Source organism: Drosophila guanche, unplaced genomic scaffold, assembly GCF_900245975.1.
Source record: "Drosophila guanche unplaced genomic scaffold, DGUA_6, whole genome shotgun sequence".
NCBI lineage: Eukaryota > Metazoa > Arthropoda > Insecta > Diptera > Drosophilidae > Drosophila > Drosophila guanche.
Genome location: NW_022995746.1, coordinates 8,258,932 through 8,283,612, shown reverse-complemented (window position 1 = coordinate 8,283,612; position 24,681 = coordinate 8,258,932). Strand labels below are relative to the sequence as shown.

At 50.7% G+C, this 24,681-nt stretch overlaps 1 protein-coding gene across 1 annotated transcript; it reads right to left on the bottom strand.

Moving 5' to 3' along the window:
- Positions 1-233: 233 nt before the first annotated feature.
- Positions 234-19,339, bottom strand: LOC117581811 (cytoplasmic dynein 2 heavy chain 1). Its single transcript, XM_034269252.1, has 24 exons — positions 19,288-19,339; positions 18,864-19,192; positions 18,473-18,557; positions 18,105-18,234; positions 17,587-18,047; positions 16,996-17,524; positions 14,608-16,941; positions 14,337-14,553; positions 14,032-14,280; positions 13,297-13,968; positions 13,031-13,213; positions 11,359-12,254; positions 8,574-8,699; positions 8,384-8,518; positions 7,411-8,323; positions 7,211-7,330; positions 7,034-7,147; positions 6,868-6,970; positions 5,843-6,298; positions 4,455-5,781; positions 3,095-4,395; positions 1,653-3,034; positions 1,292-1,588; positions 234-579 (listed from the first exon to the last, which is right to left on the bottom strand). The coding sequence occupies exons 1-24, from the start codon at positions 19,322-19,324 to the stop codon at positions 313-315; spliced, it is 12,663 nt and encodes a 4,220-aa protein (XP_034125143.1). The 5' UTR covers positions 19,325-19,339; the 3' UTR covers positions 234-312.
- Positions 19,340-24,681: the final 5,342 nt, after the last annotated feature.

The window sequence follows — 24,681 nt, the reverse complement described above, 5'->3', positions numbered from 1 at the left end:
AAAAATATACCGTAGTCCTATGTCATATTCCTCTATTTTGATCGTCTATTGGATTTTACAAGCTTCCCAAGACTATTAACACTCAAACAATAATTTAATCCGATTGAAGAATCGTTTTGTATATTAATGGTATGTGCATATATCAGATTAAGTTATATTCCTATATGGAAACCTCGAATTCACTACCACCTCAATTTATCTTCTAAAAGTATATATTTTTATTTTGGTTTTTTTTTCCCTAGGAATCTACAGGGGTTAAGCGGCACAGCCTGCAGCAACCGCTGTTTTGCTTCGTTTTGATATCTCTTAAGTCTAATAATCATCGACGATTAGGGCGGTGCCAGCGAGCAGAATCTGTTCTGGTGTTCCATCCAAATTGTCCACATGCAGGTGGCAGATTAATTTGTCGCGACTTCCACGTGAATACAAGGGTAATTTCGGAGCTGATTCTTTGATTTTCGAGGGGTACAGGGTGTTCTTGCTGCCGGTGCCATATTTTGAGGGCTGTGCCTCTTCGTTCACTTTGTAGGTGATACGGAAAGGATTCGATTTCTCCACTGAGCCCTTGGCACCATCAATCTGAAACAAGAAAATAGAAAAATCTTTTAAATTTCAAATCAAATACTCAATGGCCCCTCCTAGCGTTAGTTTACATAAGCTTACTCTACGCCACCTGTCGTATTTTTATGGCCATCGCTTGTTTCGATCTCAAAATTATACTGCACATCCATTTGATATTTTCGACAACAATATGTATCGATACTTTACAATATTTTCAAATAGACTGCAGGTACAAACTGTAACTATTTTGTAATTAATGCTGATTTTAACATTAGTTTCTATGTTGCGCCATCAATTGTCTGAACTACTAACATGAAATATACCATCACGTCATTATCTGATTTAAAATATACCAAAAACGTATAGAATATACCGTAAACGTTCGGACTGGTCACACTGTGCCGGAATGTCAATCAAATGAAAACAAAAAAAGAAGCGGCGTGAAAAAAACCCGAAAACTGCAACAAAATCAATTTTCCACACAATTTAAATGCTGTGAAAAGGCGCCGCAGCAGCATCATAGCAAACCAAGTGTCGCCGAAAGCGAAAACGGCAAGCTGGAGACGCACTTTATGGCCAAAATGGGGAAGGTAAGAGACAAACACACTCGAAAAAGGGAAGGAAGAGAAAAGACGAAGAGCTGCAGCAGCAGGGCATTGGATGGTGGTATAGGGGTGCGGGGTGGCGTCGCCAAGGCGCCACAAAAAGATTTTGTTTAAAAAGTGCCTACCTTGAGCGGCAACAGCTGCAGGACGATGGTAGAGTCCTCACCAGACCTGAGAACGTTCTCCAGGGCCAGTCGCTCCACGGAGACGCCCAAGGTGCGGGCCTGCAGCAGCTTCAGGCAAGCCAAAAGGTTTTCGCAGTTGTAGACATGCAGTAGATCGATTTGCTCGGCAAACTGCAGATGCAGTTGCTCCTGGTAGCGCTTCTCCGCCGCCTGGGCACGCACCATCAAAGCGCGCAGGTAGTCCACGGCGCTGTTGCTGCTGGGACCAGGCCAGAGCTTCAGCCACGAGGGGGGAATCTATTCAAAAAGAGAAACCCAGTCTATAGTTGATAGAAAACCCTTCAGAGTGCCACCCACCCACCTGCTGTTCTGCCAGAGATCGCAGGCTACTCTGATCCACTTCTTGGGCATCCTTCAGCCAGGCGTGCATCTGCGACAGCGTCTGGTGCACCGTGCGATAGAGTTGCGCGCCCAGCTGCAGTTCCGCCAGCACAAACAGCGACCAGGGAGAGTCATCCACAGCCGCTTTGGCCTCCTTCGATGTCTGGGCAATGGTGCAGGCGCCTGCCAGCTTGCGCCAGAGACTCAGCAGCGGTTTGATTTGATGCTCCAACTTCTGACGCTCACTCGAGTGCGCATCGCCTGGAGCAGAGGCTCCTCCGGAGACGCCGCCATAGTGCAATCCTCGCAGTTCCTTGATTACCCTTCGGGCCTGTTCGATTTCCCTTTGCTGTTGCGCCTGATTCGCCAGGCCGTACATGCTCGGCTCATCCACATCCGGCAGCTTGTCCAGCGCTGTATAGTAGTCCTGCAGGTGGCCACTGGTGGGCAGGGACATGGCCAGTCCCAGGGGTGACCAGCGATTGCTCAGCACATCCGCACAGCAGAATTGGCTGAGGTAACTACGCAGTATCTCCAGATCCCTCAGGTTGTTCACGCGCCCACCATAGGCCAGAGCCTCGCTGAGGCGCTGCAGCAGCGTCCAATCGCATCTTCCCGAGTTTAGCTGAGTGTCCAGCCAGCCGAGGACGCCCATGGCGGCCTTTAGGTCCGCCTCTCCGAATTCGTAGTACTTTGACCAGCCCTGGGGGATGTACTGGCGCCGCTGCTGAAGGGCTGCAGTTAGGATGAAGAACACGAGTCTCATCTTGAGGCTCTTGGGCTGCTGCTGCTGCTGCTGCTTGGAGGCTGCCGCCTGGGGATGCTCTGCGGCATAGTTCTGCAGCAGACGGAGCACAATCTGCTTTAGTCCACGCGGCTGTTCGTAGCGCACTTTGAGGCACTTGTAGATGGCCGACTCGCTGAACCCCTGAGTGGACTCGCAGAGCAGCCACAGCCGAAACTCCTTCGCCTTGGGCATCTCGCTGAGCTCGCGCTCCATCTGGCCGAGCCACTCGGGCACCAAATGAACGTTCTTCACGCACAGCCACTGGCCCTGGGCTGCTGCTTCCCGCATTGCGGCGAGTACTCTCCGCTCACTGCCCCTGCCAATGGCCATTTCCTGGTACTTCTGGCTGCCCCACTTCTTGAGCTCTGTCGTGGGATCGTTCTCCGCCTGGCTGATCATCAGTATGGGGCGATCGCAGCTGCTCTGCTGCAGCAACTGCTCCACCGAGGGCTGTGTGGCTGCATCGGGCGAGATGCCCAGCAGATCGCTGCTGACTTTGCGCAGCTGCTGGAGCATTAGGTCGGGCCTGAAGATCTGAGCGATGAGCACGCGATGGAAACTGGACCCAATGGCAGCTGTAAGTTTGAGAATCATTCATGAGCAAAATGCAAAGACTAATTCCTGGTTTTACTCACGCAGCACATCGTCCGTTTGTCGCTCGATGAACCCACGCCAGATGTAGTCCTTGTCCAGCTGCAGTTTCTGCCGCAGATCGGGCAGCAGCTGCACGAGCAGCGCCAGCTTCAGCTGCGCCTCTCGGGCCATGCAGTCGGGCAGGCGACCGAGATTCCCCAGCAGCACACTCCCATCCGCGCTGCCCATGAAGTTGTTCACAAACAGATCCCACTCCTTGGCGGCGAGTCGCTCGGGATACGCCTGATGGCAGACCCACAGCGAGAGCGACAGCTGGCTGTCCCGCGGCGTGGCTCGAGCTAGATTCAAATAGACACTCCTCACGAGCAGCTCATACGACTGCGATTCGTCGCGCTGGTCCCTCGACAGGGCGCCCAGGAAGAGCTCAATGTAGACCATGGCAGACAGCTCGTAGCCCTGGATCAGGCCCGCATAGAACGTGGCAGCCCGCGTGCACAGCTCCTTCAAGGCACCAAATTGCGCGAGAAGTGTGGCCTTCACCTCGCCGCTCTTCTGCAGCGCCTCATCTATCTGGGCGCTGCTCTGCTTCACCTCGTTGAGGCTCGCCAGCAGCTGCTCATTGCGCAGAATGTCGCCCTCCGATTTGGACAGTTGTTCCAGCAGCTTGTCCTGCATCTCCATGCGCTGCTTCAGCAGATCTCCCTCGCGCTGCAGCAGCTCAATCCGCTGCTGCTCCAGCCCGGCATTCTTCAGCACAATTGCCTTGGACATGAGTTGATCGGCGAGTCCAGCGGCCGTCACCGTGAAGCGCAGCAGACTCAATTGGCTGCGCTGTTCCTGCGGCAGCTCCAATCTATGCGACTTGCTTATCAGCACCAGCTGGAAATTCTCATGCAGATCCACCAGCTTCGCGCCCACTGCCACCTGTCGCTTGTTGAACCGCACGTAGATGTGTCCCTGCAGCATTTGCAGCAGCGGCGGCCGCAACTGCTCGCAGTCCGTGACCAGCAAGGTCTTGCCAAAGCGCACTGCTAGCTCCAGCTGGTAGGAGAGTCGCTCGTTTCCATGCGTGGCCATTTCGCAGGCTCTTCCGCTGCCCTTTAGGCACGCTATCAGCCACTCTGCCGCCGTTTGGGTGGGATCCAGCAGCAGTGGCACGGGACAGCTGCCAAACGGCAGCGACAGCATCTCCCTGAGGAGTGCCGCACTCTCAATGATCTGCGCATCTCGCGCCAATCCCTGGCTCTCCCAAATGATTTGCTGCTGTTCGGTGAGCAGCGTCTGGCGTAGATTAAAGTCCGCTGGAAGATGAAAATCCACAGCCAGACGTTGCAGGGAGGAACTGCCAAAAGAGTCCAACATTTAAGATCGATTAACAGACAGTCATTTCTCCTTTCTTACCTCCTCTGATCCAGTCCCATTCCCGCATAATAATTGATGGCCAAAGCCAGCAGCAGTGTCTTTCCATCCAATGTCTTGTGGGCACGCTTCAGCTCCGCCAGTTGGTCGCTCCAGGTGGCATATTCCGCGCTCAGTTTTCCCACCAGCAGCTCGGCCGCCTGCAGGGTGTCGCTGGCTTCTTGTAGCTTCAGCTCCAGCACGGCTGCCTCCTGCGTGTAGGTCTGCAGCTTGGCCGACAGCTGCTTGACCCGCTTGTCCACATCGTCCAGGCCACTGGCCAGCTCCTGCATCTCGTCCTCGGCGGCGTTGAGATTTCGCTGCAGTTCATTCTGCTCCCGCTCCAGGGGCTTAATGCTCTGAATAACTCGCGCATAGCGGACGCTGGCCTGCACCCAGGCGGCCAGTGGAGCTGCTGCTGCCGAGGCACGCTTTGCGTTCTTCGATTCGTAGGAATCGCCTTTGGCAGCCAGCAGCTTCTCCACGGCCTGACAGTTTTCGGGACTAATGCGAGCGGGATCCAGCGAGCGAATATCCTCCTTGACGCCTCGCTTGGCCAGGAATGTCTTCATGCTGTTCCACGAAGTGTCGCGTATGCCCATCAGTCGCAGCACTCCCTCGAGGATGTCCCTCACTGCCTCGGGTGGGGCGCGCAGCGAACGAATCTCGGAGAGCGCCTCCGACTTGATTTGCCCCACGGCATTGCTGGCCTCCGCCAGAATGGGCTCCACCTCGGCCAGTTCCTGCTTTATTTCCTTCTGTCGCTGCTTCAATTGCTCGCTGCTCTGCTGCGTTTGCTGCTTCAGCTCCAGCATGTTCGACTTTTGATCGTTGGCATTCCGCATCGTGGCCGAGATCATTTCGAGTGCATCATTCGCCAGCTGCCGCTTCTCCCCCAACGCCTGCTCCTGCGCGGCCGCATTGGACTTGAGAGTGTCCACCAGTCCGTGGGCGGAGGCCAGCTTGTCCACGCCCAGCTGTAGCTTGCCCAATCTCTGATCAATCTCCGCCGCCGCATTGCTGTACATGTGGTAGTAGCTCGCGATGAGCTGGTAGTAGCGTTGAGGCGGCTGCTCCTGGGGCAACTCCTCCGCGACGTCTGTAAAGTGACTGCAAACGGGCACCTTGCCACGGCCACTGCCACCAGCTGCTGCATCGTTGAGCAGTTCAATGTATTGCTTCGGCAGCATGGACAGAGTTTCCCGGGACTCGGTACGCACATAAAGTAAGTCCATTTGCCGATGCAGCGCCGGGCAGCTGTTGAAGTAATCCTGAACCTTGGGACTGCTGGGATCTAGCACCAGAATGAGATGCAGATTCTCTCTGGCACCTAAAAGGGTGAAACAACAAAAGATTTATTATAAATTTCCGCAGAAGGTTTTCCACCTTACGCTTCATGAAATACGCTCCCAGCGACTCCTGATAACCCTCCAATTGTGCCGCCTGCTTGAGAGTGCTGGCCACTGCCTCCAGATCATCGCCAAAGAGCTCCAAGATCTCACTGCCCTCGAGTAGCGCCTCAATGGGTTTCAGTATCTCGGGTACATAGGACAGCCAACAGTGCTCGATGAGCAGGTAGCTCATCTGCTGCTCCATGGCAGCCCCTTGCATGGCCAGCTTCAAATCGTTGTAGAACTCTGCAAGGTCATATGCAGGTCCTCCCTGCAGCGTCAACACTTTGGCCTGCTGCATGGTGGCTGCTGCATAGATGGCATCCAAGTGGCGGCCACCAGCCTGTGCCATAATCAGCATGTGGGCATCATTGCGGGACAAAACTCGCGCCACTCTGGCCGTGTGCTGCAGCAGCTCCTCCGTGATGGGTGCCACAATGCTGTAGCTTTCGGTGTCTGAAGAAGGGGAGAGGGTAGAAATATCTTGAACGAACTGAACACGCGGAGATCAGAGCTCTCACACAGACATCATTGAAGTTTGTCCAACTGCCACACACTGCCTGCCTCTCGCTCTCTTCTTGTTTCCCTTTTGCATTTGCTTAGAATCGTTTCTTAGATCAAACTTTCTGTTTGTTTTTTTTTCTACCCGTTCTCTATGTACTTTCAGTGGATGACCCCCGAAGAGGAGGCACGCCAAAAGTTCATCATGCGGGAACGGGATCGAGAGCGGAAGCGCATCAAGCGCATGAATCCCGAATACCGGCAGATGGAGCGAGAGCGTGACCGATTCCGCAAGCAGACGCCAAGGCCCAGTGTAGTTATTCCCGATTTAACAACAATATTGCAAAAACTCTTCTCTTGTCTTGAAACAAAAACAAACAGCTTGAGGCAACAGAGATTAGGAACGGTTTAACAGACAGCTCCCTCGGACAGCTGACAGCTGGACCAACTCTTCAACTGCGTGAGAACTCTGATTCAATCTGACATTTAACCACGCTCGGGGTTAACCCATTCCTCATACTCACTGCATACTGTGACCTGTCTCTGCACCTCCTCCAGCCACTCATCATGGGCCAGGCCATGCAGCACACCCTTTGACTTGGGGGACTTCGGCACAAAGAACACCTTCTGCAAGGGCGTGGGAAATATTTCATTAAGCAAATAGTCGTTTAGTCTGTTAACACGCTTCACCTCTTTGCCATAATATTTGCGCATCGTTTGCTTCAGTATCGCCTCGAACTGCTGCACATGCTCCTCGCTGACCAATCTATCCCTGAACATGCCCAACAGCTCGCAGTAGAGGGCCTGCAATGGGGAGGGCAATGCGATTAGCTTTGGAGAGCCAAAGAGCACAGACTGAGAACCCACCTCATTGAAATCGGTGGGGGGATAAAAGACGAGTGCACCGAGCAGCTTCATGATGCATTTCGGACTGAATTGGTAGTGCGCCTGCCCCCCGACAGCCATGGGAGTGAGCGTTGCCTGCAGCTGCAAAAAGAGGGGTGAAAGTCAATTAACAGATTCAAGTGGATGCCGATAGATGGATGGATGGATGGATGGATGGATACCTTCTCGAAGCACTCCATCAGACACTCGCTGACATGCTGCAAATTAACGTTGCCCCTTGGCTTGAAGTGCTCGTGCAGCAGCGGCTCCAGACGGCACTCCACGATGGCCAGCATGTCCGAGGATGTGGGACGAGCCACACGCACGTATTGGTTGAGCGCCAGATAGCGCGGTGCAATTTTCATCAAATTTTCACTAATGGAGGCACAGATTTGCAATCCGCTCACGCTAATCCACTCGAGATTCTCGGCATAGAAGCCGCCACGCTGTGCCAGCTGCAGCAGCAGCTCGACAATTTCACAGGCACCCCAAGCATCCAGCTGGCACAGATCCAAGTTCTTCATGAACAGCACCAGACGCGCCTGCTTCGGCCTGTACTCCCGTCCACGCACTCCGCTCACCGTCACGCAGTGGGTGCGCAGTGTGTGCAGCACATAGCTGGGCGTGAGCTGCGTGGAGCAGTTGATCGTGGCCAGCTGATAGCCCGAATGCTCCAGCACAGCCTGCTGCAAGAGCAGCGTCTTGCCGGCACCAGTGGGACCCACCAACATAAACGGGGGAGTCCTGTTGCCCGGCGCCTTGAGCAGGCTCTCCAATATGCCCATGTAGGACTTAACATACGCGGTGACTATGAGCTGGCTGCCATTCTCTGGCCGCTCCATTGCATCCACTGCATACTGCTCCAAGGCATTGCGCTGTCTGTCGTAGTAGCAGAGATCCGCGTGATTGGGTTGTGCCACATACAAATTGGCATGCTTCAGCATCAGCTGAGTAAACTCCGCCTGCCGATCGTTGGGCATGTAACCCAACAGAGCGCGCAGCGTGGCGGCTCCATACTCCTCCAAAGACTGAGAGCCGTGCAGCTGCAGCAGCAGCGAACGCAGCAGATTGGCACGACTGATTCCCGGAAGTTGACTGCACAGAAAAGGGAATACTTTTAGTACGGGAAGTGTTTAAATTGTTTCGAGACTTTACCTCAGTAAATTCTGATTCTCCAGCCAATCCATGGCATAGTTCAGATTCCCATCGACATAGCTCTGCAGCAGTTCAGCGTAGGGTTCCTTGGACAACTCGTGGTGCAGGATCTCTCTTCCGGGATAGTAGTCGTAGCTGCAAAGGAGGAGTTTCCCTTGGTTTATAAGTCTCTATATGGGTCATAACTCACCTCATATTGACAATGCCCATGCGTGAAATGGTCGCTGGTGAGGCATGACGCACATCGTCCGTTTCAAAGATAAAATTTACATTGTTCCCGAACTGTATGCGCCAGCCGGAGGGCAGGGTTAAGAGTCTGCAAGCAAGCGAAACATTTTCAAGACAAGATTAGAGTCGAATTTAGCTATAGATGTAGAGATTTTTTCCCCGTTTAGTTTTGCACTATCCTCCACACTCACTCCTCACACACACACACACACACACCAAAAAGAAACACACACACACACACAAAGATCGATCCCCCAAAATTTGTGCTGCCTTTCAATACAAAACCAAAACAACGATCTCCCATCTGTATAATTCCAGTTGATGACACCCGAGGAGGAGGCGCGACACAAGTTCATCATGCGCGAAAGGGATCGGGAAAGAAAGCGAATAAAGCGCCTCAATCCCGAGTATCGGCGAATGGAGCGCGAACGCGACCGATTTCGCAAGAAGGCACGACGCTCGAACGTAGCATTTTTCCAATATTATATATTTCTATACCTATAAATCCTCCGCACACTCATTCCACACACAAACACACATCAGACACACACGCTTAGTAGAAGGGACAGAGATAGGGGGAGACTGGGACCTGGGAGACCTTCTTTTCTTTTGCGTAGTGTAAAACCCATTCCAATAAAACGCCATACAAACTCCTCCCACACCCACCCACCACAATGCTGAAGGCTCAGAACGTGTTGCTTTAATATGTGTTCCCCTTTCGTTTCCTATTTTGCAGTTGACGCCCGAGGAGGAGCTGCGACTGAAGATGATACAGCGGGAGCGGGATCGCGAGCGGAAGCGCATTAAGCGCATGAATCCCGAGTATCGGCGGCTGGAGCAGGAGCGCGACCGGGACAGGAAGAAGGCGCGAAGGACGAACGAGGCGTTTCGGCAGCTGGAAAAGCTGCGCGACAAGATACGCAAGGATCGCAAGAAGGGACTCCTGGTGACCGATCCCTCGCAACTGCCTCCCGAATTTGCGGCCATACTACCGCCAGTGCCTGTTATCAAGCCCGAGGTGGGTCTGACGCCAACCCAGGGCCAGCAACAACAACAACAACAGCAGCAGCAGCTGCAGCAGCAGCAACAACAGCAGCAGCAGCAGCCGCCACCCACGCATCTACAGGAGCAGCAGCATCACCAGCTGCCGCACCAGCGGGTACGCAACATGTCGCATGCGACGTCCGTGGCGAGCACACTCACCCAGCTGACGCCACCGGCCCATGCCACGCCCACGCACCTGCAGCAGCTGAACAAGCTGCAGCAGCTGTATCCGCCTCGCTCGTTCGCGCATCCCGCCTTGCCCATCGCCAGCGTCACGCTGATGCCGCAACTGTGCCACCCCATACTCCACCAGAACCTGAGTGCCACGCTGTACGCGGGTCCGCCGAACGGCATCAAGCAGGAGTACGGCCAGGATGTGTCTGCCTCGGCCATGGCCGCTGCCCAGGCGGCTGCTCTGGCCTCGCTGCGAGGGCCGCAGCACACGCAGGACGATCAGGATATGGCGCTCAATCTGGAGCCGGAGATCATACTGCAGACAGCGCCCGATGTGAATCCCGCCCAGCCACAGCAGCACCACTTCTCGGCCCACCAGCAGCAGCAACAGCAGCAGCAGCAGCACCATCTCCAGCAGCAACAGCAGCAGCAGCACTGCAACATGTTCCAGCACATGGCACCGCAGGCCCATATGCAGCACATGCGTTCCGCGGCGCTGCCACCGCCGCCCCCGTCTGTGGCACTGCCGCCACCGCCACCACCAGCCACACATCAGCAGCCACCGCCTCAACAGTTGCAACATGCGCAGCAGTGAAAGATTCTCGCCTTTAGTCCTTAAGCTCAACGCTAGCCAACGCTAAATCTCACATTTCACAATTTCATATGCGCCTACAGTGGCGGGTCAGGAAAACTGTCGCGGTCCCGGAAGCCACTGTACTAAACTCACAATTCCAGTGCGCTTACAGTGGCGGGTCTAAAAAGTGTCGCGGTCCCGGAATCCACTGTACTTAGAGTTGTGATTGAATAATTTTTATGTGATTCCTATTTCTGATTTTATAATGTGTAAAAGTGCGTGCACACCTCGTGACACTGCACAGCAGGTAATCTGTTGGCAATGTCATGGTGGAAAAACGTATCTTAAGTCTGTATTTCTGTCAATGCTTTAACTGTTCTTCAGTATCTGATATCCTTGCAATATTAAAACCCCTAGCTGTAGTCTCTCGTGTGTTATGTCTCCCCTTATAGAAGTCACAGCTCTAACAGAACTCATCTCAGTTCATATTTGTTTTGAATATTAAGTTAAGACGCCATTTGTAAAATGCCGTTACGTTGCGCAGTACCGTTGATTGCGTTGAGTGCGCAACGTAACCACTTTGTGGGCTTCCCCGTGTACCCGTATACCCTACCCGTATCCGGATTAGTTAGTTATTGTCATATTTTGTCATCGCCTCAGCATTTCTCTGTTTTTTAGGTCTGTACGTATTTTGTTTAGTCGCTAAGTGATAGATGGATATGCATTCGCGCATTCCTACAATATTTGCAAGTTTAAGATTATTGTAATGAGATTCGATATAACGATAGTTGTACGATTAATGATATAATGATATACATACATACGATAAATGGCAAGCCGTAAATAATTATTACGAATTTATGTATGCGCAAATACGAGCAAAATACAAGTAGCAAAACAAACTCTTGCTACCCAAATGAAATTAAATCAAAACAATCACTTTGTTTCCACTCACTTGTTATCATCCAGCACAGAGTTGAGTGCCTCTATCCATTCCGGATCGATGCTGCCGTCACACACAATCCACGAGTGCACTTGGGCAGTCTCCTGATTGACTGCCACCGCTGTGTGGGTGAGCACGCCGTCCTGCCACTGCCGCGTGTCTGCATCCAAGCGTCCGAGCAGCTGCACACGACTCATTGACTTGGGGCTGATGGTGTGCACTCGCAGCTGCTTGCCCGTGGAAGTTAGTGCCTGCCGTAGCAGTGCCATGATGGTGGACTTGCCGCAACCTGGCGGACCCACCAGCACCACGCCCATGCGTTTCTGAAGCTGCTCCTGCAACTGCAGAGCCTTTTCAATTTGCTTCTCGCTCGGACAGAGTCCCAGCGTGCCGGCGGCTGCGGCCAATGACTGATGAAGTGGGGTCGCCGCCGTCTCCGAGGTGCCAATTTCCGGGAAAACATTACGCAGCAGCATTTCGAATCGCGAGACATCGTGTTGGGCCAGCTTGGACATGGTTGATGAGCGCAGACACTGCACCACAACGGACAGCTCCTCATTAGCGTCTGTCTGCTCATTAGAGACGCTCGTTAACTGTCCGCGCAGTCCCTCGCCACACACCAGCAGCACCGTCTTCAGCTCGCGCAATCCCCAGTCGTAGTGTCGCTGAGCGGACAGCATCTTGCCACACAAATCGAAGAGCTCCACGATGCGCGATGCGATGTCTGCGGCCGCCTTAAATCCCTCCACGAACAGCATGACACGGGCAATCTCTCCTGGCTCCGGCTGCTGCATGACGATGGGCCGAAACAGCGCCTGAATATTGCCAGGCAACTTCTGACGTCCACCATACTCGGCTCCAGCGGGATTCAATGTCACAAAGATGCCGCAATGTTGGTTGAGTTGAACCTGTAGACGGAAGAAAAATTATTACTAATTGAATTTGTTGCTCAAAGGGAAGTAGAGTAAGGGAAAAAGGGATAAAGATGATGCAAGGGATGCGAGATGAGGATGCAAAAGTATTCATTGCAAACTTAAGAGTGAATAGAATGTGCTAAGAGTGCAAAAGAAATCCCAAAATAGTTATACTCCAGCTACCTCATTTATTGTACGAATAAGAAGTCAGAGATGGATTATGGTTCATCATTTGCGCTGCTCACTGTAGTCGCATTCTGCTATCCACTTACTCCCGCACGGCATCAGCTTTTGCAGCCTTCCTTCGCTATCGCTATTGCTATCAGTCTTTCGATCTCTCGCTCTTTCGATCGCAATAGGGCATGGGCAATGGCCCATCTTCAACCGAAAAGGACGTGCATCTTCTTGATCTTATCCAACTGACTCTCGGGCTCTCGTGTCTTTCACCGCTATCAAATCCGCATAAACTTTGCATTCAGTAATCATTTTGTTAATGTGAAAACTCAGTAGCTAAACAGACTTCTATTCTAGTGCTATATGCTGCTGGTTACATCTTAGATCTAGCTGCAAAACCCTCTCTACTAGACATGCAACATCTCTGCCAAGCATTCTCTAACTCAGTCCAATTCGTAACATTCCATTTTCTTACCACAAAAGTAAACTTTGCAAGCAGCTGACCTACCAGCACCACATATATGCACTTCCACACACAGAAGATATTTCTCGTGCCGGAAACACAGGTAAGGTAACTCATAACTCATCCGACTCACCTTTCGCTCGCCAATTTGAACGCTGTCGGACTTCGCCTTGAGGGCACTCTGGATGGGCTGTATCAGCATGGATATGGACGAGAGTGTGGCCTCCTGCAGCCTATTAAACTCATCGAAGCAGCCCCAGGCGCCGCAGCGGGCCAGCCCAGTCAGGATTAGACTCATCGATTCGGTGTCCACATTCTGAAAACAATTCATGACATAATGACAAATCGCATTGGGTCTGACTGGGGCCCTGTTATAAGGCAGCAGCAGCTCTCACTCACCTCGTCGCAATTGAAAACCAACACAAGTCGTCCCAGCATCGCACCAAGGGCCTTTACACTCTCGGTTTTGCCGGTGCCCGCTGGGCCAAAGGGATTACCGCCCAGGCCCATGTGCATGGCCTGTGTGAGGATGAGATAACACTTGTGGGTCAGCCGAGTGTGGACCAGCTTGTTGGCCTGCCCCAAGAACTCGTAGGCGTATTCAAATTCAGCATAAACCATGCGAACGCACACCGACTGCCGACTGCCAGCTGCTCCGGCGGGTGCCAGGTAATATCGGAGTTGACACAGCCAGTGCCAGTCGGTGACATGCATCACATTGTGGCGCTGCAGCTGCTCCACCACACCGGCATAGTGCACCAGATCTAAGAGCAGAGCCCGCAGCTTAAGGCTCATCAGGCTGCCGCTCTCGGCACGCTGCTTCATTGCCGCCAGATGGGCAATTTCCGCCTTCAGCTGCTGCTGCAGCTTTGCCAGCGCCATGGCGCCAATCGCCTGCTCCGCCTGGCGCGTGAAGTGCAGAGCCCGGGCCGTGGCCAGCACCTGGCTGACATACTTCCTCAGCAGCTGCTCGCTCAGGTTGTCGCTGTTAGCGTTGGTGTTCGAGTAGCACTCATGGATCTGGGCCCGCAGCGTCTCCTGGACGGACGTGACAAGTTGATTCAGCCAGCGCTTTGATGGAAATGGATTATGGATTGAGAATAATGTTTGTAATTCTGCGTGTTACACACTCACCTCTATGTCTCCCTTCATATCCACGGGCTGGCTTAACTGCAGCTCATCGCCCTCGGCACTGTGCACGGCCACAATGGAGAACTGATTGGCGTCGGTGGCAACCTGTCTGATGCTCAGGCTATGACACCCAGGAAATAGCTTACGGATATGCCGCTGTATGATGTCCGCATCCTTGCTGGCCTGCCCCAGCAGCTCCAACAGATCATCATCTCCCAGGAAGTAGAAGCGCGGAAAGGAGTTGCGTTTGTCCTGCAATAAGATTGATTGATTGGCCAAGATATACACAGGACTTGCCTTGTTCTTACGGTTATGTAACTCATCAGATTCTGCTGACATCTGGCCAATTGGGTCTCCAAGGCGTGCACTATGGTGCTTATGTTGTTAATCTTAATCAGCGAAGTGACCCGCGGATCCACTTCAATTTCCCGCATCACGAAACGAAAGTCCTTGTCGATGCGCTTGAACAGCGACTGCTGCTGCTGCAGAGTTCCCGAGCCAAAAACGGGCTCCAAATAAACCCAACTAGAAGGGAAAATATCAGATTATTATATATTCTAGTTCTGATTGATTTCCTACCGTCTTTGCGAGTGACTTAGACTCGTGAGCAGTGCATCGAGCGTGTTGAGGCGACTCTCCCAGAGCTCTGCTTGGTCCGAGAAGCTGTCAAAGGCTGCCGAGTTCTTGGCCGATTGCAGCAGGGATTGATTGTCGCCAATCTTGTTGAGCACCTCCTGGTAGTCCTTGATCAGGCATACAGTCTGCCCGGCGGCGTCGGTGCGTGCGATGAGCTTCAGCTGAGCTGTGACCGCCCACTGATCGAGCTCGATCAGAGCCTGACGCACGATCTGCTCGCTGGATGCCTGTCGCACAATGCTGCCGATCTCTGCGGCAGCCGCTTGCAGAGCATCCATATCCTCGAGGATATCTTGCAGGAGGATCGAGTGCAAGGGCTTCGATTGACTGCGATGCAGCAGCTGAAAGATCCTTGCCCAGTGGCGTTCGCTCAACGCATCCGATTGAAGCTGCTGCAGGACGGGCAGGGCCAACTGGAGTCGCTCCACCTGCAGACGAATGCGCTTCGAGGGCAGATCTATGGAGGCGTGCACAGAGCCCTCCCACTTGGCAATAAACTCGTTGAGCACATAGGGACGTCGCCGATAGATGGTCCACTCCTCCAGCAGAATGGGCTGCAGCTCACTGAGGAATGAGTCGTAGACCTGCCACTGCTGTGACTGCCGCTCCATTTGGGTGTCGATCTCTGCAAAGGGCTGCAGCATGTCCGCGGGAAATTCCATGTTGAATTTGGAGCATTCGTCGAGGAGCTGCTGCTTCTTGGTCTGCAGCTGCTGCCAGTGCTGGCGGCGCTCCTTGAACACCTCCAGAGTGGACTGCTCGTTGGCCTCCAGCTCGGCAATGGTGGACTCCCAGCGTAGCAGAAATTTCTCAGCTTCATTTCGGAGGTTCTGCAGCTGAGTCTGGGCCTGGTTCTTGATCATATCCACCTGACGCTGCAGAATCACTGCATGATTCTCCAGCAGCGGCTGAAGCTGCTCCCACTGCTGCAGGATGCCCGAGAGGGCTGTGACCCGCTCCTTGCACCAGCCCGCCAGACAGGCATCTTTGGCCCTCACTACCTCCAGTGTAGCTCCGATCTGCGGCAGCTCGCTCATGATCTTCTCGTACTTCATGCCCGACTGGCTGATGCTGCCCTCGTCCATGGGCACGTTCTGCAGAAACTGCAGCGCATTCTGCAGAAATTCCTGCACTACGCCCACATCGGTGAGGATGGAGGAGCGCAGGCTGTTGGACAACGACTCCCAGTACCGCCTGCTGATGAACTCAATGTCGGTGCGGAGGGGCAGCACATTGATGACCAAGCAATCGATGGACTCCTCTGCCTGCTGCAGCTTGGCCAGCTGCTGGCTGAAGTGCTTGCACGCTCGGAAATTGCGATCCCAGTCATCCGCCTCGTTCAGGTGAATGCCGCACAACTGCTCCACGTCCACACAGCCCAGAGCTATCCATGGCAGCCAGATGGTCTTGAAATCCTCCAGCTTGTCGAACAATTCGGCTGCCCGCTTGTACAGCGGACCAAAGTGATGCCGATTAACCGTCACCATGGACTTGAACAGCTCCGAGCTGTGCTCGGACAGCCCGTGGAAGTTGCACGGTCGCTCGATGAAGCGTCGCAGCTGGCTAAAGTACAGATCCCGTATCTCCTCCTCCGGCGGACTGAAGCACAATTCCCTCTGGCGCAGCACCAGCTTGATGTGGATGTCCGGCAGCTTGTTGTTCATGTCCAGCAGGCCGAGGATGTACTGATACTCGAGCACTTTGTACAGCTGGTGGTCCCAGTGCAGCTTGAAGGCATCCAAATGGGTGTAGCCCTGACGCTCCAACGTGGCCAAAAGCTCCCGCAAGTGCCGCAGTTCATCCTTCCAGATCTGGTTCTGTGTCAGCAAATCGGTGGCCATGAGCTTCATTACCGTTCGCTTGGCCTGCTCGTGGTAGCCCACAAGGAGCGTGTTATCCGCTGAGAGCTTAGACACAGCTGCCTGCAGAATATTCACGTAACGTTGCACTGAGCTCTCGTCCTGCCATGCCACTGTCTCGCTCTGCACCAGCCGCTGCAGCTCGAGGGCATTCTTCAGCATAATGGGTCGCTGGCAGGGAATCATGCGATCCCCAATTGTATTGTGGAACGTGGCAATCTGCTGCAGTCGCCGCGCATAGCACATGTACTTGGCTGCATGCGTGGCAGCGGCACGCAGCTCCAGTGGCACATTGTAGCCGAGATTCTCGAACTCCCGCACATCCTGGCAGAAGGTCACCAACTTTGGGTTGAACGTGACTCTCATTAGCTGGCGGCCTTCCTTTTCGAACTTAACCACAGCCTGATCATCGCGGAGTCTGCAAAGGGGATAACGAGATTAAATGGCATCTAAGAATGTAAATAATTCTCACCTCAGCTCCCCACTTTTCACAGCTGTGGAGCACTGGCCCGACCAAATCTCAAAGTTAGTACGCAGCAGCGACTCTGTCTCCTCCTTGATCTCCTGCACGGCTTTATTGATCTTGTCAAAGCCCTCTCGCCCGCTGATCAGATGGCTGACCTTCTCGATCTCCTGAATCTGATACTGCACCACCTTTAGCCAGCGGCATTCATTGCAGATGACCGACAGATGACCCGTGTCCGGTTCCATGTTCGTGTCCGTCATGGCCTTTCGCAGATCTTGCAGCAGAATGTGCAGCGATTGCAGGAACTGTTCGCGCTCGATGGAGAGCAGCTCCAGCACCGCCGGCCGCTGTATCAGCGTTTCGTATTTCGAGAAGATGAAGATGACCTGCCGCGGATTGCTCAAATGGTGATGCAGCTGAGCCTTCAACGCCGCCGCAATCCGTTCATCGATGGGCTGCAAAACCTGCTCAAAGTGATGCAAGGCCTTGTGCCACTTGGCCTGTCCGTTGCCAGAGGTGTCGAAAATGTTAAAGTCTATAAAGAGAGAATGCCAGTCGATGAGAGTGCCAATCACATGTCCTCGTCGCTGCTCTCACCAGTGAATGGGGCCTGCTCCTGGAACATCTCCTGCAGCTCTGCATCGTCCAATAGTGTGGCTATTTGCTTGTACAACTGCTTAATATTCCGAATCTCGCTGAGGCGCTCCTTGAACTGCTGCCCGCGCTTGGGCACATGCGGCTCCCCCAGCCACGGATGCTTCACGTAGTTGGGCCAGAATAGGCGCGTCAGCGAATCGCACAGCTGTATCCAAGCGTCCACTGTGTCAATGCTTTGACTCATCAGGCTGTTGACATGGTAGGAGTTCAAGCTCCAAATGTCCTCCGCCAGCAGTTGAGTCAGGCAGACCTCCAGTAGCCGCTTCCCAATGATGTCCAGCAGATCGGCCATTCGCTGCTGTGAATAGTTGTAGGGCAGTCGCCACAGTTCGTCCAGATTGTTGTGGGCATGGTCGAGGAACTCCTCAATGGTGCTGCTGGGATTTCCACCATCTATTGTGCTGTTTTTTGTTATGGTGTTTATTTGGTTTGCCTATGAAATTGTTTGCTTCTCTCACCTGATTTGCTTTTCTATATTCTCCAGGACGCCAATAAACACTTGCGCTGCCTCACGGTCCAAGCGCGAACTCGATTTCTGGCCCAGTTTTTGTTTCCAATATTTAATTTCATCTTTAAGGCTGCTAATGCCTGTAAATAAAACACGTGCAAAACAATGGAAAGTCGTTGAAAAGCAATAATAAAAAACATATCGAGATCCTCGATAGCTGAGGGTGCTGCCATCCTGTTTGAAATCAATGAAAGATGCTGCCAGACTGTTGGAATTTGATTGTTCTTGGAATCTGCTTAGGAACATCTGACTGGAATACTCGAACTACATGTATACATTCCAATTTTGGCAGTGTAATTCGATCGCCACTATATTTACCGCTCTGTGGCAGTCCCAGACTGGATCCCAACGACACGTGCAAATTCTCCAGGAGGCCACTCAGCTCGGGGCCGTACTCGTTGCGCTGCAAATGAAAAGAATGGAGGATAAGGCGAATGGGGCTATTGGTAAAACAAATTGCATTGCACGGAGCAGCAAATATAATTGACAAAATGCAATTGCAGGCCGGATTGAATTATGCGCAAATGCGATTAAAAGTTCTTCCAGCTACTACTCGTCGCACTCTGCCACTGGAAGCATGCAAAAGAGCAAAGTAATTTGAGCCGAGTAGGATTTATCAGGCACGGGCACTACTCTACACTACGCTACACTACACCACACTACACTGCACTACTGGGATGTGTATTACTACACATGGAATGGAACTTACACGTGCGACGGCGGGTGAGTAGACACGGGAAACGGAATTGTAAATGGATTTAACCAGGCCACCCTCCAGTGTTAATATGCCCAGCAGGGGCTCGGCGGAGGCTGCTGGCAGGGGCGGGACTCCTCCTTGGCCACCACCGAGCTGCGGCACCTTGTAGAAAAGCAAGCAGACCTCGTCGTTGGGTATGCGATGGTGAAATTTGATTTTGCCATCGGATTTATTATGCACGGCCGAGATAACCGTGTGCTCCTCCTGCTCCAGAAACTCCAGTATAGTGGCTGTTTGCTCATCCAGCTCCGTGCCCGGCATGCGAGCTGCAAAGTACTCAACTGCACAGGCAGCAGCAGTAACAGCAGCAGAGGAGCAGGTGTCAAGAGTGTTTTAGTTTGCCGGAAAGAGTGAACACTCAGAGCTGATGGCTTACCCGATGTATTTATAATGAATTTAGTGCGCTGACTCATCTTGAGATGCTTTTTATGCACACTCGGAATGAAGCTATCCAATTCGATGTAACTTTCAGTTTTCACGGAAACTCTTTCACTTTTCTCGAAAAGACAACTATTTGTTGTACCTGCCGGTTGCCAGCGGCAACGTGTCAGGGTTGCCACGAGGCTTGGCTTGTGGACTACCGTTACTAGGCAGGGATTGCCTGCTTGGTGTCCTTTTTCATTGCACCTGTTGTTTTCCTTTGGGCGCACGACACGTGTTCGACACTGGCCTCAGGAGGCGGGCGGTTGTCCAGTTTTCATGCATCCCTTGGCATTACTCCTATCCAGTACCCCGGCTCTCAGTGCTTGCTAATGAAACGGAGCACTCGACGATGTGGCTGCACTAAAAATGCCTCAGCAGGTTTATATCATTTGAATGCCCATTAATTGAATTGTACGGGCGTGCTCAAATGCTCTTGCCAGTTGAGGAGGGACGCACACGACAAGACGAAACACGAGACACGGGACACGTTGGAGACGGCAAGTTTATGACTTTGCCAAAGCTGTACGAGCTCAATATTGAGGCGGCAGGCAGCTGGTGCTTTGGTCTTACGGCAAACGTGTGGAGATTCAATTGATGTAGCACAGACAGACAGACAAGAGGCTGTGGTACCTATGGGCAGTATATCACAAATCCATTGATTCAATTCAAGAATACGAATGGCAATTCTTCTACATTCAAATGTTCCCTTAAATACCCCAAACTCCACTCTCTACAGCTACTTCGCATAAAGTTTTGCTTGATTCTAATCGCATTTTGGTGTAGCACGGGGATTCAAGTTGAGCCTTAACTTTGGCAAAACTTAGTTAGGCCAACTAACTCCGTAAGGTATTTGTGGATACCACATATCCATGGGTGAACTTACAAAGGGACCAAATTTAATAACCGGTGCATGTTGGAGGAGGTGCACGAGCATGAGCCAGAGGCAACGCGCCTGGCAGCAGGCGCTTAACCTGTCTGCATGTGTTTGTTGCAGAAAGCTTCAGCGTGGAGCTCCACTTCGTTTCCTTCATTCTTGTTTGGAATCAAACAAAGTTTTTTTGGTCGAAAAAAGAGGGAAGGGGTGTGCTGGGGATTCCCTTTTTCCGCCACAACTGTGATGCAATATTCCGCTTCATTTTTTTTTGCTCTGGCAATTCCCACTGTCAACACTTGAATTGCTGTGCCAGCCGTCAACCATTTAAGCAAATTAACTGTATAATTAAATTGTGCAGAAGTGCCCCTCTCTCATTCTTTGCCACCCTCTCTCTCCGTCTCTTTTTTGGCACTTGGCAGGCAACAAAAAAGAAGAATTCTCGTTTTTGGAGCGAGGGAGACCTTTTTGCTGAAAAATGTTTGCGAAACTTTAAGTTTTTAGCAGGATTTAAGGATGTGTTCATACGTTCAGTCAATTTTGTTATCCAAACTAATCCCCAAAAATGCAGGAGCATTTTCCATTAGGGAAAAATGTACACAGTCAGCCGAGAAAAAAGAATTCACAACTATTTTAGCCATGCATATGTGGGCGCTCTTTGTGGCCCACAGTTTATAAATATTTGTGTAATTTTGGACCCAGATTTAATGCCAAATTTTGTGCTGTGAATCGGGAAGCGGCTCATTTAAGCTCTGACTTTCATCACAATTCGTGGCATAATCACTCGTAATTGGGCGTCTAACACAGTGGAATGCATGGCATGTGAGCACTAAATATATTTCATGTTGATTTCGGTTTCTGTCTTTGGGTTGATTTAACCTAATAGTCTCGATTGTTGCGGCCTGATGACGATTTATGCGTTTATGTGATTTTTATGTGAACAGACCAGGGCCAGTCAATGTAACCAACTACTCGGATGATACGTACTGATTTCGATACTATTTTATGGGCCTGCTTCTGGGCTTCTTTTTATTGCCAACGATTACGAGACAGTTTTCTTGTTACTTGCCAGAGACAATATCTGTGTGGCGGAGGAGGAGGCTGTTTTAGTGCGAGCTTTGCTCTGAATTTATGGTTTATGGATTCTGTCAAATTATGTGATACGTATTCGTGCTTTTTTTTGTGCCAGTGAAACCTTTTGTCTATCCAAGAAGTCAAGACAAAAATAGCTAAATGGTTGGCATGTGTGTGTGTGTGTGTGTTGTGTCTTGGGAATTTTACATTGAAATTGCTCTTTGATGTCACTCACTGCTCATTGTTTATGTGTTTACTTCTTGTATCCATCTTTTGCATCCATAAAAGCATATCAATGTGTACATTTTTATTGTCCCACCACAAGGCAACCATAAAGTGGAAATTATATCGAAGATTATGACTGTTATTCGTTTCTGCTACATCGAATGGATGCTTGTCCAGGCAAATAAATAAATATAAATTGAAAACAAAAATTGGGCCACAGGTTGCGGGTGAATGTGTAGATTCTCAGCTGGATATGCAAATGTCTTTCCATCTGGTAATTGGCAATAAAAAGTGGGTAATCCAACAGATACTTATGTGCCATCAAACAGCAGATACACATTTAAAATAGGAATTGCCATGGGCCCTGAGGAGAGCATAGGGATGGGTGGAACTTAAATTTAAATACACAGTTGGGAAGTAATTTTATTTTGTATACATTTAAAGCTCCTCTTTCTTGTCTCTGTATGCACATGCCAGATTTGAACCAAAAAAAAACTTGTATGCTGTTTGCTAAAATTCAACATTTCTTGTGCAAATTTACACACTTCCGGCTTTGGTTGCATTGCACCCACAAGCTACTCTTTGGTTAATTGCCACAAATTACATAAATGGCAAGCGTATGATGGATGAGTGAGTTGTTCGCAACAATAGAATGGACTCCTAATGGTCATTGCATTTGAAAGATTCATAGCCAGACCAAAGATGTATATGGACAGCAAACAAATGTCGGCAGACAAGGAGATTGGGAGATTGGGAGATTGGGAGATTGGGAGGTTGGGGAATGTGGTTTGAAAAGAAATCAGGTACTGTTTTTGAGAGATTGTTGTCTGGTCGTGTGGCAGTGTGCTTGTAAACAATGAATATGCATGAGTTGCCATGAAGCATGCCACATCCAACTGCAACCGAAGCCACGTCTGTGTGCGAGTGTGTTTGGGGTATGAGAATGACAGAAAAAAGCAACTTCAATTTGCGAAAGTGATATTCTCCAAGGCAGGAAATCAAATGCCATCGAAACGACAGGAACTGTGAGGGGGGAACACGGACGGCTAGTGCAGTCCTCGATTGACAGGCATAACGTTGATTAATTAATCCCTTCGATGACAGCATCGGCAAGCTTTATCTGCACGGAAATCGAAGTTAGTCGAAGTCGAGTTTCCCCCCTTAGCCAAAGTACAGCTTAACCCATTTCGTTTGACTCTGCCTGTAATGAACATATGAATATCAGATTCTTCTACAGAAAACTTCTACCATGAAGTTCTAGTCCTCAGGGGCGTTGATTCCCCATGCATTTAATCCCTCTGCTCTAGCACATTTCCATGCGTGGTCCCTGCCATAATCTGGCAATTAGTAAATGTCAAGTTTCCTTTTCTGCACTGCATTGAAAGTCCAAATTTACAGCTTGCGAATCGCAGTTATATACGTACGTACGTTCCTTGCACTCACTCGTATATCATCGGAGCAGCCCGGCGACAGTGCTTGTAAATATGCAAAGCAAATTGCAGCAACGCATGTGATTATGTTACATATTTCTATCTCGCATCTTGGGGCAGCAACGACAAGGTATGGCGGCATGCTAGGTATGCAGATACATGTGTCTTTGTGCTTGCTATGTTATGGTGTGTTGGTCTTGATTAAAAGCTTCACTTCAAGGTTGAAATGTTGCCACATACCTGGGGGGGTTTCTTGAGACGCTATGCTTACTGAACAACGCTGTTTAGAATCATCTTTATTAGATCTTTATTATGAAATACATATTTAGCAACTGGAAAATGCGATGATTAACATGTTCCTTTCTTCTTTCAGAATATTTAGACGCAGATTTAAAATGATTCAACGGATGGTAAGACTGCTTCATCTGCAAGATGTTAATATACTAATTTATAATTATTTTCTCAGAGTTCTCAAGCCTCCGAGGATGCAAAAATTGAGTGGAATGTTGAGTGAAGATCCTGCTGCCTTGCTGATTTCTTGGATAAATAAGTTTTCGATTAAAGAAAAGCATTAAAATGTAAGCAACACATATGCTGTCGGAACTCTTCCAGATGTCTCATTAATTTTCCACATTGTAGAGAGACGTGTGCCCTGGAGGGCCCATGCAAAATCACAAATGAATAATTAAACATAATTAGCAACTATTAAGGAGAACACATTGCCCAGAGGGGGATCCCAAACCGAATGCTAAGCGCAACTGTGACACACAGTTGGCCAGCTCTGGGGCATCCCGGGCATCCCAAATCAAAGCGAATCAACAGCACAAATAGGATGGCTCCAGAGAGAGGGAGATGCGGGATACGGCAGTCCCTAATAAGTCAACAGTAATGCATAAATTTTGGCCATATTGCGGAGCAGGTCTCCGTCCAGGTGGTAAACCCAAACCCAAACGCAAAGGCCAAACGGAACGTGCTGTCCAAGTGTTTGCCATTCCGGCTTTGCCAAATAGCCCAAAGAGAGAGAGGGGCAGGAATTTGCTGATTGACAATGTGGTTCTATTTGTGCCCAAACCCCTCTCGGAAAGCCTTCAGCGCTGGTCAGAAGCAAATTTGGCAATACAACAAAACGCTTTAACCTCTGACAGGACGCACACATTTCAATGGTTTCGATTGTATATAGAAACTTGGGGGGTCCAGGGAACATTAAAATTGATTACCCCGACATTGTGGGATATGAAAGAAGGCCAAGATGTGCGGTTCTTAAGGGTTATGGCCCAGCTGTGGGCTTGATTTTTACACTTTACACCCTCAAGAGGGTTAACTTGTGCATGGTGCCACCACAGCCACTATTCCTCTCTTATTGCCGAATTAATTGAAATGATAATAATTTCCGCCTTGCCATAAACGCTTATCAATTACCGCAGTCGGATGCTAATCGCGTAATCCTTTTTAAACGATTGCACAAACAAACGGATATTAATATCATAAACAATTTACATATTCGCCCATCCCTCACGCCTCTCTACATAAACACATTGTAATTCTGTTTATTGCTCGAGGTTATTTAATATTCAATTTTCGGTACTACTCGCTTCTCGTTTCTTGGCGAGCACCTCATAAAATGCCAAGAACTCATAAAACCAATGGAAAGCATATTCTAATCCGGCAGGCACATGCCAAAAAAGGCAGACATTAAAGTATATGAAGATGTAAACATGAATTTAAAACCAGAATATTGTAAATGCAA